Source organism: Chrysemys picta, chromosome 1 (assembly GCF_011386835.1).
Source record: "Chrysemys picta bellii isolate R12L10 chromosome 1, ASM1138683v2, whole genome shotgun sequence".
NCBI lineage: Eukaryota > Metazoa > Chordata > Testudines > Emydidae > Chrysemys > Chrysemys picta.
Genome location: NC_088791.1, coordinates 168,136,886 through 168,150,213, shown reverse-complemented (window position 1 = coordinate 168,150,213; position 13,328 = coordinate 168,136,886). Strand labels below are relative to the sequence as shown.

General features: G+C 36.9%; 1 protein-coding gene across 5 annotated transcripts in view; it reads right to left on the bottom strand.

The window, feature by feature from the left end:
* Positions 1-323: 323 nt before the first annotated feature.
* Positions 324-13,328, bottom strand: part of EPHA6 (EPH receptor A6) — an 875,247-nt gene continuing 862,242 nt past the window's right edge. For all 5 annotated transcript variants that reach the window (XR_010599810.1, XM_005283660.5, XM_005283661.5 and 2 more), the window contains 2 exons: positions 12,215-12,364; positions 324-10,761 (listed from right to left, as the gene is read on the bottom strand). Coding sequence is in view for 4 of the 5 variants with exons in the window: in XM_005283660.5 (XP_005283717.1) it covers positions 10,647-10,761; positions 12,215-12,364 (265 nt within the window). In the remaining variant the exon portion in view is untranslated. The remainder of the gene's footprint in view (positions 10,762-12,214; positions 12,365-13,328) is intronic.

The following is a 13,328-nucleotide window of genomic DNA, read 5'->3' as shown; positions in this document are numbered from 1 at the left end:
GATCCTGATGTCTTCTGCAGTTTGGGGATTATCACAGTATGTATAGTTCTTTAACAACATAATCAATTGCATGTGCATTTTGTGAAGACATTTATCAGAGCACAGAATCTACAGTAACGTGTATACAAGAGTCCACACTGATTAGGAACCCCCCTGCTGTAAAAGACCACCTAGAGCATCCCAAAAATTAGAATACAATGTGATCCACCTTGTACACCACTCTGTGATAAGCAATTGATTTTTTGCCTGGTCACATATGAGAAGTTTTACTGTATATTATATGCACAAGTTAAGGTAAAACAAAAAGCATGAACTCAGAAATAACCACCAGTACTATAACTTTTATTTGCTAATAAATATCTTAATAAACAGGCTTACCCCATCTGTAAGACCTGATAATGCCTCTTAGGAAATCATAGAAAAATAAAATACAATAATAATCAGTAACTTGTACTTTGTACAAAAATCTTATTATGTTGCTCAGCAGGTAGCTTTGCCAAACCCCATATTCATTCTGCAAATAGATGGCATATGTAATGCAATTCACCTTAAAAATGCCCTAGTTTTGAGAGCTGAACAGTCTATTACACTATTAATTTGTAGGCATGCCAGCACATGAAAATTTACATGGAACATCATATCTTCATAATAGTAGATTTAAAAAAAAAAGGAAAATAATACCACCTTCAAGTAAATAGGAACTACTTCACCGCTGATGTAAAGTAGGTTACCACATTCTTCTTGGGATTGAAGCTCAGTATTTTAAACTTTGTATTTCAGTTATTCCCACAACACTGCTATAACTTGAGAGAAACCAAAATGCATTTGGAACATGTGTGGGAGGCATATTACATGAAGAAAAGTAATTTGAAATGGTGAGGCAGTCCCAAGAGGAAAATAACTATGCCAGCTATGAAATGTTCTATCTCTCAGAAATGTTGGATCTCACTTGCTGTTTGCAGTATTACACAGGCACATTTTTCAATGTTCAAAATCACTGAATGGCATAACTTAAAGGTACAACACCCAACGGCCACTTTTGTATAGGAAGAAAGGTGATTTAGATACAGGTAGTTCTCAATAGTCAAATGTATCTCTAAGGAGAAAAGAAGCAATGCCAAAACACAAGTGTTAGCTGGCATCTTTCTAAAGAGGTGGCTTTCAGAATATTGATAAAGATCTGTGCAGAGGCCATTGTTTACTTGTAAAGTATTTTTCAAGTCTGATTATACTGCAACTTTAGATGTTTTGACATGGCTATTTATATATTGCCTAAAGTGTCTGTCATCAAATATATGTTTATATATACACATACGTCAATACATTTTATGGCTATGCTAGAACAGCAAACTATGATGAGCAGGCATATTTAATCGTGTACAACCTAATTTCACAGCAAAAACGAGATTAAAAACCCCTTTGAATTCATACACTTTTAAAGCCTAATACACAGAATTGGAGGCTATGCTGAAAAAACATACCAAACACAACTAGAAAGACTGCTACCTTTCATGTCAAAATCAAAACTAACCTTTTGAGGGGAACAACTATGTTTTCTACATATTTTCTTTAAATGGAAATAGCATATTTTAAAAATAATCTTGAAGACAAAATTAGATGAAGCAGAATTTTTGCCATCTTTGACCAAATTAAAGTTGCTTTACTGGAAGATACTCCATTGCCAATTAGTAAATGTAGTCTCACATCCAGATTTTCAGTATCACACGACCTTTTTAAGACCTTTTTTTCCTGCTGCATTGGAGTATTTGCAAAGTAGTTTTGTGCTTCTGCAAACTACACATATGATTTTCAGAGGTGCACAGTGCCTGCCAGTCCTACTGAAGTCAATAGGAGTTGCAGATGCAAAGCACCTGTCAGAATCAGGCCATATTTTTGCTGATAGGTTTTCAATCACAGTAGTAATGTCCATGATGTATTCTGCACTACTAAAGTAGTTGGGGGTTTTGACATTGACTTCGACAGGAGCAGGAATGAAGCCTTAACTAAGAACTCAGGACCACATTCATCCCTGCAGTAGTACAGTAACTTCATTGGAGTTATTCCAGGGATAAATGTTGCCACCACAGTCAGAGTGGTCTTTTGCTTCCATGATAAGCATTGCTGTAAAAGGTGGAAGAAGAAACAGCCCTAAAATAATCTGTAGCTTTAAATGAAAAGGTTCTGGTTCAAACTTAACTTACTCTTTTGTGGGAGGGGAAGTAGAAAACGTATCCTGTCATAACTTCTACTAATGAATGACGGGTGTATGCCTTAGGAGTTTTCAAAACCATGCGATCCCAGTGAAATATGGACTTGAATCAGGAATCCAATAAAGAGAACCCCTAGGAGAAACATGTTTATTTTCACATTATTTGTAACAGTACCCTTCATTAACTGACGTTAAAATCAATCATGCTAAATTATTTTAAACCTATCACATTATTTTGGGCACAGTGCACTAAGGGTGTTTTTTCGTAATCTTTGGGCGTACCTGTAAGATACATAGAAGAAACAAACTCCTACAAAGAGGAAAATTACTGTACCAGTAAGGAATAATATTAAGAGGGGTAGGTCATAGGTTATCATGGTATGTGTCACCTTAGGGAGATAATAAAACAAGATAAAGAAATACTATACAAACATTTGAATTGGGTTGATAGGTTCTGTTTATTTGGGGATGATTTTCTTCTAAATTGCATAAATTAACTTGTGGATATTATTTCTGAGGAGATATAGTTACAGAATTTCTAGATGTACTACTATATGCAGTACAGTACTTGAAGTTTTCTTTAACAGTACTTATTATGGGCTAAATTATGGCAGCCCACTTCAGGTACATGAACGGGGGAGAGAGAGTAGAGAGAGCATTTCCTCCTCACCAGATCTCGGCTCTGTCATGCAGAAAGCAACCATAAGGTAGCCTCCATCACTCCCTGAGCTACAACTGGTTATGCTTAGTGTCCTCTCTCCACCACTATTCAGGTAGGGTATTTCTTCCTTTTCCCACAGCAACCCCCTAGCTCTACAGCCTGATCAAGAGCCCATTTCAGTCAATTGACATATTTTCACTGTTTGAAATGGACTTTGGATCAGGCCCTAAGTGAGAGAGTTCCATATCTTGTAAATATCAATAAAGAATTATTAACAAGTCCTGTTTACATCACAAGAGAGCATGGTTACTAATACAAGTTTGGCCTTTAGCAACAATTGAACAGTGCTAACAGAGGGGGAAAATACTCGTTTATAGTGTTTGGACTGATCATTATATGTATAATTTACTTAGAGCCTCATTCTACTCTCACTGAAGTTAATGACAAAACTTCCATTAACTTCAGTAGGAGCAAGATTGGACCCTATTGACATTTTTCCCACTCTCCCACAAACTTCAAATCGTCACACTATTTACATCAGTAACAGTAATCACTCTCATTACAGGATTCTACTATTAAAATACATTATTCTTTCCAACGGGGTTTTAAATGCACTTGATCAAGTAGACTGAAAGATTCACAAGGCAGGAAATGTCTCCTTAACTGTATAGCAGTTTTACAGCACTGAACCTGCAGTTAGTGCTTAATGAATAATAATGTACAAATTTAAAACAATAACTACAGTTTGTTGTCTGCTTCAGCTGATCACTTTTCCAGTCATGTAAACTGATTATAAATTATATAGCACAAAGCATCCAGTATATTAACAAAATTTGTGTTTTTTTTCTTTTTCACCTTTTGACTAACCAGTAAGAGCTCAATTTGAATTAGAGAGAACTGAAATGTGGGCTTTTAGGGCTCTCATCATTGGTCAGCTATACTCTTTACTGTTATTTTGGCTGCTCACAAAACATAATTATAAGAAGTGCAGAACAGTTAGAATTCCCAATTATTATAACATTATGTTCACAAAAGAGAATCTCGTCTACTGAAAATTCTAAGCTATAATGATGGTGCTTCGTATTGTCACAGGCTGGATTCTGGAGAATCAGCAAATAGATTTTTTTTTCTTAATAGCCAACATACTAGATCATCAGATCATCTTAGTGTGATAATATTGTGAAAATATTACTTCACCTAGGTTGATTTGAAGCACACTGTCTTCATAATTCACAACCAGAAATGAACCATCATCTCAAAATTTGGATTCCAGTTTGGAATTTCCCAAACTTTGAGGGTGTTCAGATCCAGGGTTCAGGTATGGCTCATTATACTATATAGGAAACAGCCACCATACAGTTTACATTTAAATGAAGTTCTGAACTGCAAAGTTTAGGAGTCTGAGTGGATCCAGGATTTTGGTTTGATCTTCTCTCTACTTCATATATACTAGGCTCACTAAATCACCACTAATGAAGAGGTCTTGTTATATCCATTAATTTTTTTATTAGTAAAAAATTTGGAGAATTAGCTAACTTCCTGTTGTGCATCACAGGGTACGTCTATACTTACTTCCTGGTCTGGATGTAAGCGATCGATCTTCTGGGATTGATCCCGGAAGTGCTTGCCGTTGACGCCGGTACTCCAGCTCAGCGAGAGGCGTACGCGGCATCGACGGGGGAGTCTGCCTGCCGCGTCTGGACCCGCGGTAAGTTCGGACTAAGGTACTTCGAATTCAGCTAAGTTATTAACGTAGCTGAATTTGCGTACCTTAGTCCAAAGTGGGGGGTTAGTGTGGACCAGGCCTAAGAGGAGAATATTTATAGAAACAAATGGAATTCCCTAAATAAAGATAGCCAGGAACTGAACAAAATCTTCCAACATATTAAAGAAAGATATAATTAGAAGATTTTATAAAAATGCCACATAGATTAGACCTCTACTCAGGTAAACAAAATATGGTATTGAAGTTAAAAGAAACAAACACATTATCTAATGTTGCTTTATACATACTTATTAAAGCCTCAATCCCGCAAGCACTTTAAATCTATGCCTAACTTCACTCATGTGAGTAGTCCTATTGAAGTCATGTGTGCTTAAATGTTTGCAGATTTGGGGCCTACTATAGCAACTTAGTATAGTACATATATTATTTCTGAGATACAGACATAGCGCCTAACCTGACATTGCCTAAATGTGGGAAGTAGATCACAAATTAGGAACACAGCAAAAATAGCAGAGAAGAAAGCTTGAAATGATTTTGGGATTGGTTTCTTTAATATAAAGTTTTCCATATCCTTAGCTTCTCATTTAATTATACAGGGATAATAGAAGAGGTCTTTGTGGAACAGAGGAACAGTTGAGAAATCTCTTGCAATAAGGGAAAAGTGAGAGATATTGTTAGAGAACATCTTAAAGAAACACACAGAGATACTCTTACGTGAACTGATGTCATTATTTAGCATAATAAAAAGAAAATATGATTTATAATCTCATAATGCTTACTATTTATTTTAAACCAAATGTTATCTCCATAATAAGCTTCTGCCTTTTGTCTTTTCTAAACTTGAATACTTCTTGTTTAAAAAATCTGGAAAGTCCCATTGCCTTGAGACTTTCCCTTAAATTATCCGGGGATGGGAGGATGAGATCCTATAAGATGACATTTAAAAGAGAATAATTTATAGTGTATAAGCATCTTGAGCTACTACACCAGGAGATCTCAACCTTTATTTTACAATATGGACCACATCTTAATCAAGAGATTGGCTCACCTCCCCTACCATTCATGATCACTTGAAATCTCTACAGCAACTACAGCAATTATTCACATGGAAAAGTATCATTAGGACAGTGTTCAATGTTTTTAATGTGATTTAGTGACTGGAATTAAGAGGAGGGCCAGCATCGTGTGACCAGCCAGCTCTCCATAGTTTGAGTTTGAGAGCCACTCTTCTGCACTTCTTAATATATTTGTTTTGGGATGTACATTTTCAGACAAGAAGCCAGGAACACGATACACATTGGCTGAAATTTTCAAAGCTGACTGGAGGATTTAGCCACACAAGTCCTGTTAGTTTTAACAAGAGTTGTATAATTAAATTCAGTAGTCTACTTTGAAAATCTCAACTACTATAACACACACACACACTTTTTATAGCCATACCGTGCTCTGTGTAGCCTAGTCTGTAATCTGAGGACCTATATTCCACCACAGTATTCTTGTCTGAACAGCATGTACTACTATCTTCTAAGGATTATATGTGGCGGAGGAAGAGATTTGTGGATTCCAAATGCATGGAATGTGTCTTTTGGGCAAGTGTTTTGTTTCTGTTATAGGGGGACCTAAATGGGATTTAAAACTGTCCTAAAAGGGGATCTGGAGATTTCTCTGTCAGCAGACAATCTCCTGATAGCATAAAGCAGGTGTAGTCAGCTCAGTTGCTACCTGCTTTCCCCCACTCTGTGCAGAGGGTATTCCAAGGTGAGTTAGAGTCATGAGGGTATTTGGCCAGAGTGTGCTATGCTACAGCAACTCCCAAATGCCAGAATGGCCCCTATGGGACCATTCCAATCAATGGAAGTTACTTGTACCTGCTCTAACTTGTGCTGGGGGCCAGTTACACCCTCAGCTACCCCAGGATGGAGAAACCTAAAAGTTACTTTAGAGCCACATTTGGGCCATTTTCCTGCTGCACTGACAATAAGCTTGGTGCAGCTAACGAACATATCCATTATATTTAAAGAAACAGAAAACAGAAAATTCTAAGTTAAATATCATCAAAATATTTCAGTATATGAGCTATATATTGAAATATTCCTGTGTAAGTGATGATTAGTCCAGCAGATGTCTGCCAAAGTTTAGGACAAACTTGAAGAGTGGGTAGGCCAAAGCAACAAATATGATCATAATATATGCATTTTGAATTTATGTTTGAATCTGTTTTCAATTAAAGGATCATTGTATGTTGAAAACGTACATATTTTGTCATAAAGTCCCAGCTGATGGCCTAGAATAAACATAATACTCACGACTGAAGCCTACATTTGAGCTGCTACTGATCATGTCTAACTTATGTCGAAGGAAAATATAACAGAGGCAACTTGTTCATTAGGGCAAATTGAAACCCATTTCTCCTAAATTCTCTTCCTTTTATCTCATGAGAAACCCACGTCTTCACAATGACTCGCATGCTACCAGTTGTGTGCAAATATCTCAGGGACAGAATATATTACAGACCTGGGTTTCTGTAGTTCTCATTTCAAGTAAACTATCATCAGTACTATGGATTAGGGATGAAATTCATCCCTTTGCAGAGAGACAGCACAAGAGCTGTTCACTACATAAGTATCACTTGAGCCCTATTTTGAAGGCTTAAATGGTGCAAAGAACCCATGTAGGCCAATAGCAGATGGATGTATTTCATTCTAGATGAACAACAATAAAATCATTGAGAAGAATGTATGCGGAGACTTCACCTGTAAATTACTATTTTCTATGCCCATATTTTAAATCAAATTTTTGTATTTGCCTCTCACACTCCCTTTATTCTGTGCATTTTCAACAAACACTTTTGGTTACTGAATGGTGTTCACTGAGAGCTAGATTTTTAAGAATAGCCTAGTAAATCAGTTTGAATGCTAACTGCATACACTAAGAGCAGCTAATTTTCATCTGGAGAAACAGTCATCCATTTTAGTGGAAGCTGCTGGTAACATTGTGCATACATTTGTAGCCTGCACAGAAATGTACACATTTGAAAAGACAACACCAGCATATTAAAAAACCTCAAACCTCATTGCATTTCTTTTGTATGTTGAAACAGTGGAATGGGCATCATGTTCGAGCAAGAGTAAAAATGCTGTTTCTAAAGCTGGGGAAATGTAAGTTTGATCAAGATCATTATTAAGAAAGAGTTATGCAGCACAACAACAATAAAAACCATCCATAGAAACCCACAAACTCTAGGAGATGATGATTAGTTTGTTTTTTTTCTTAAATAAATGTCCTCACCAAAAGAATCCTCTGTCACTCCTTCCCTGGTTACTTAAACTTGTTTTTATAAAAATAGATTTAATTAATAAATGTTTTAATATTGTTTTTATATTTGTTCTATTGAAAATATATTTTCAAAAGTGTGATAAATCTGGAAATTAATTTCCATGAGACATATGCAGATTAATGTATATGTAACAAGCAGCTTTGCATCCACACTTCCAAAAATAAACAAACATACATATGAGCGCAAGAACACACCCACATGGTTTGGATTAATTTTGAGTAATCTTTTAGTACCTCTTAACAAGTACTTGACTCCCATTCCTCATTACATATTTAAAAAGCTGCTTGCAAAGATCTCTTCCCCAAATGGCACCTTGATGGAGATGGAAGCAATGGCAGGCAAAAGGGAAAGCAAAACAGTAAACAAAAATCAACTTTTAGATTTGAATCTGAAGTTCTTATTTTTTAAAAAAGTCTTACAACATGGAAAAAATGGTATGCTTTTTGTTCCATAAGAGAACCCTTCTTAACAAAAAATAAAATGTGGAATTTGGGCAGAAATTTACGGGAGATTGCTTCACAGAGAAGAACTAAAGCTAGTTTGTTCTATTAAGGGCCCTTGATCCTGGAAACACTCTCACACATGTTGTCCTGTTCAGTTCATTGGGACTGCTCATGTGCACAAATTTACTCTTGTATGTGTTTGTGGGACTGGGGTTTAAGTTCTTGAAACATATTCAGAAAATTAGCATTCAAGGATACTAGTGAATCTATAGCTTTAGGAAATCTATTCCTCTGTTAGAACTTTAGAAAAACAAAACCAAAAAAATGCACTTGATTCACCACTATTACTCTGTTGAAATCAGTGAAGTCACAGCAGCATAAAAATGGAGTAACAGCAGTGAATCAGACCCAGTGGGTCTTACTCTGTGAAACTGGTTAGAAGGATAAACCTTTCTGAATCTTCTCCTGCTCTTCCTTCTCTGCCTTCCATATATAACAGCAGCTTTTTCCCAGTGTCAAGAAGTATGCTTTTTAAGTTGCAAATTACGCAATAAATAGCATGATGATTACTTAGTCTGGTTAATTCATTTTGTAATACATATACATTTTACTGATCATCCCAAATGCTCTTTTTAACTGAAAATTAATAATGCTCAAGTATATTGTAGCTCCACATAACTTTAAAAATGGTAAACAAATTAACACAAACATCTGCACCCAGTTTACATGTGACATGCATGTAAAAATGTGCGTGGCTTTCAGAGCATGCAGACATGCGCCCATTTCATAGTTCACAGTAGCGCATATCTCATGCAAGTTTTGAAAATGTAGTCCAGTATATCTATGTAAGTCATCTGAATAGAGCATGAAAGCTTTAAGTCTTATAGAGGTACAAATATTGTGTTCGGCCTTTGCATCCATTTTCTTGCATGTAAATATGGCTATTAAAGAGTTCTAGTTTTAAAGAGAATTATCTGAGATGTCAGTTAGACGTTTGTACTAAATGAAGACCAGCTAGTTAATAACTAGAACTCCATTTCATCATAGGCTGCTTTTTACTTCTAACAGCAAACATATAAAAGTAGACTCAAGGCAACATATTATTACACTGCTGTCCTAGGCCTCTCTCTCTGCCTACATAAAATGTAGTAACTAATGCCGCACTCTTACATAGCGTAACTTACAGTAGTGATTAGTTTGTTTGTGTTCCACTGATCTCTCGTGGATGGTATGGCAGACCTGCTCAAGTATGAGGATCTCATCATCCCTCTAATGGCTGGCCCACAGAAGTTATATAAGCCCTAAAACTACTAACCTAATGGAGATTCTCCGTTAGCTGCAGTGGTAGAGGCTTTGGCACAGAAAGCTCTGTAAAGTCTATGTGACTGCAGTGTGAAGTATAGCTGACAACTGAATATTCTGTGTGGCTTGAGAATTGTTACAACAGCCTTTCCAAGGGTTACTCACCATGTGGTAGAGGCAGATATTTAGTATAAAAAAAAAAAAAAAGGACGAAAAATGGTGAAAAATTCGAATAATGAACCAATTTTGCAACCAGCTCTATAATGGATAAAATAATGTCAGATGCTTATACAAATAAATTTAAGCCCAGGGCTCAGGAAGATTTAAAGTTCAGTTCTTTCTAATCCGCACCCCAGTTAGTCACACATAACGAGAATTCACTACATGAAATCACTGGTCATTTCTGCAAAGAATTCTAACATTTTCAGGCACCAGCTTACCAGCATTTAAACTATTACAAAGTTAAGGTAACAATATGACCCATACATTTGGATTTAGTTAAGAGATAAAATAAATATTTATGTCAAACTTTTTTTTCTGATTGCACATTTGATATTGGAAGCTACATGATCACAAAACATGAAAAAGTCAATTACTTTTTGATCTACCATCAAACTCTAAATACATCAATAAGGAAGCCACACCAGGCCAAATAGGCTACTACTTTCAAAGAAGTCCATGAAAGTTTCCCAAATACTGTTATACAAAGTTACACATCCATGCTGAGTTATTCACCAGTGTGTAGCAACAGTTTTGCAGTGCGCCAGGATTGTATTGGCAGGTAACTGACAGAGGAACTATGCAGTGTGATTAAAAATTCCACATTGGAAGCATTAACATAAAAGTACGTGTTTATAGTCTGAACGGGAGACTGCAGTTCTTGAAGTTGGGAGGAACATAAGGGAGGAATGAGAATATCTTCCATTTTAGAAATGCTGAGGCACAAAACAAAGTTGCTTCTAGTACTTTCATACATGAAATCCTTTCTCCTGTATGTGCATCATGTGTAATCGCAAAGTCTGTAAACTGCTCACTATTCGTCTCTGGTGTCCAATGAGTACAACTCCAATTCTCCTAATGTCACTGTAAGATAAAGAAAGGTTAAAATTCATCTTGGATGCATGTACAGCCACACAGAAAGAATTCTGATTGCTTCCACATATTGTTCAGCACCTAATGTAGTTCTTAATCAGCACTATTCAATGTCTTGATTTGAATATGCAAAAATGCCCTAAATTTGCAGGCATTCAAAGGTGCACCCACCTATTCTTTATTTGTATAGGCAACCATTTAGAAAAAAATCACATCTCATAGCTAGGACGTAGCTTTTTTGCTGTATCCTTAGAGGTCAAAATCTTTCTCCCAGCCCCTAGATACAAGCCTGAGAAGCAACCAGAGAAAAGGGACCTCCAAAGGGTGGGAGGAGGGAAGCAATCCTTCCCACCCATGCTGCAGAGGCAAGCAGAACCACTTCATGTTCACTATTGCAGCTGCTGCAGCACTTCTGTTGCTTGCGGGAGGGGCAGGGATAAGACCAACAATTTGTAGATCTGTCCATGCTTATCTCCCAGTCCACCTTTGCCTCACCTACTTCTACAACAGGCTGATGCAAAGGAAACACTATGAAGCATCCAGCTCCTTCACTGTAGAACCTCCCAACAATTTAACTGCATTGAGTACCGTCTGTGGATGAGGAGGGCAGTATTTGACCCTTTAATAACAAATGGAAAGAGCTAGTGGATGCTAATGATTAAAAACTGCAGTAAAGTTAATTATGATCTGGTGACAAATCTTCACACGATAAAAACCCCACACAATAGACAAGCTCTGAATTGGCTGAACCAAATATTAAACATTAGGACAAAAGAGTAATTTATGTGGCTCACGGCAATCCTCTGAGGCAAGAACAGCATTTTTAAAAAAAATATGAAGTACAATACAACTTTCAGAAAACCAGTATTATCAAATTTAGTATTATATAGCTCCCTTCACATTCAAAATGTGCCACAATGTACGGTAAAATGTCAAATTAGATACCAATAGCAACAGTCATCATTATTCACTGCTCCTGCTCCCATTGAAATCAATAACAAAACTTCAATGGAGCAGGATCAAGAACTGAGTTCCAATAGTGTGCTTGGGACTGCACACAACACAGAAAAGATATGATTAGTGTACACAACCTGGACCTGATCTTGTTTACAGCAAAGTACATTTTACCATTGGTTCAATGGGAGCAGTTCAAGCCCCCGAGCCAACAACACACTTATGCATACAAATAGTCCCACTGATTTCATGTGGTTACACAAAAAGTATGCGGCAGAGTGAGGAATTGAAACCAGGTCTACCGAGTCTCTTAATCACCACATCATCTTTCCTTGCCATATTTTGGTTGAAAGTCTATTTTTCCTTTTATTAACTGTACTAGCAAAGTGAAAATATACTTTTGTTCCATACATCTTAGGACTTAGGCTCTATCAGTTAATCTAAGCAATTGCAGTTTACCCACTGTACCGATAATAGTTTACATACTTACTCAATACTCATTCTTGAAACCACATCCAAAGTTGTGAAACCCGCTGCCATGAAGTTATTTTTATACTGACCCATTTTTATTGAATCTAGCCAATCAATGACTGAAACAAACAAAGGATATTCGGGAACTTCACCAGGTGAATCTGGCATTCTACAAAAACAAAATGTAAAAGCTTGTAAAGAAGTAATAAATATAAAAAATAAAACCTTGTTTACTTTTGTAGAGATATTTTTGTACTAAAAAGTTGACTAGACTAGGGCTATGTCTACACTATAGCCTATGTTGGCAAAACTTATGTCATTCACTGGTGTATATATTCCACCCCCTGAGCGACATAAGTTACACCAACATAAGCGTTCGTGTGCACAGCACTATATCAGCGGGAGAGCTTCTCCCGCTAATATAGCTTATGCCGCTTGTGGAGGTGTTTTTTTTATGCCAATGGAAGAGCTCTCTCCTGTCAGCATAGAGCATCTTCACCAGATGTGCTGCAGCAGCGCAGCTGTATTGGTTACATACAATACAGCTGCGCTACTGTAGCACTGTAAATATAGACATAACCTAAGTCTATCAACACTAGAAAGAAATAAGATGAGCTCATGCTGCAAAGTTCAGATCCTGAACTGAAGTTCTCCAAAGTTTCAGATCTAGCACTTTGATTCTGGCCCATTCTCTAAAATTTGTCAGTTATATTTTAGAATCCAAAATTTCTTTTTACTCTACTATTAAGGAATCATTGGAACTTCACAAGAGTTTTATATGCACAAGAAGCTCAGAAATGGACCTATCCACATTATTATAATTTTCAATAGAGTATATCTCTGCAGAAAAAGAGGTTACTTACTTTTACAGTAACTGATGTTCTTTGAGATGTGTAGTCTGACATATTCCACAGTGGGTGAGTGCAAATTCAGTGTGCATGCATATGACAATTTTCTAGTCAGCAGAACTCACTGTGGTAGTGCATGTGCCCTTCTTCTCCTTGTTTGCTCCGCAAAGCCACCCTGCCACATCCCAGGAGGCTGGGAATCAGGGGAAGAGTGATTGGCAGGGCTATGGAGAGGTTGCAGAAGTCCAATATCTGTCTCAGCCAGGCTGGGGCTATGAGGATTGC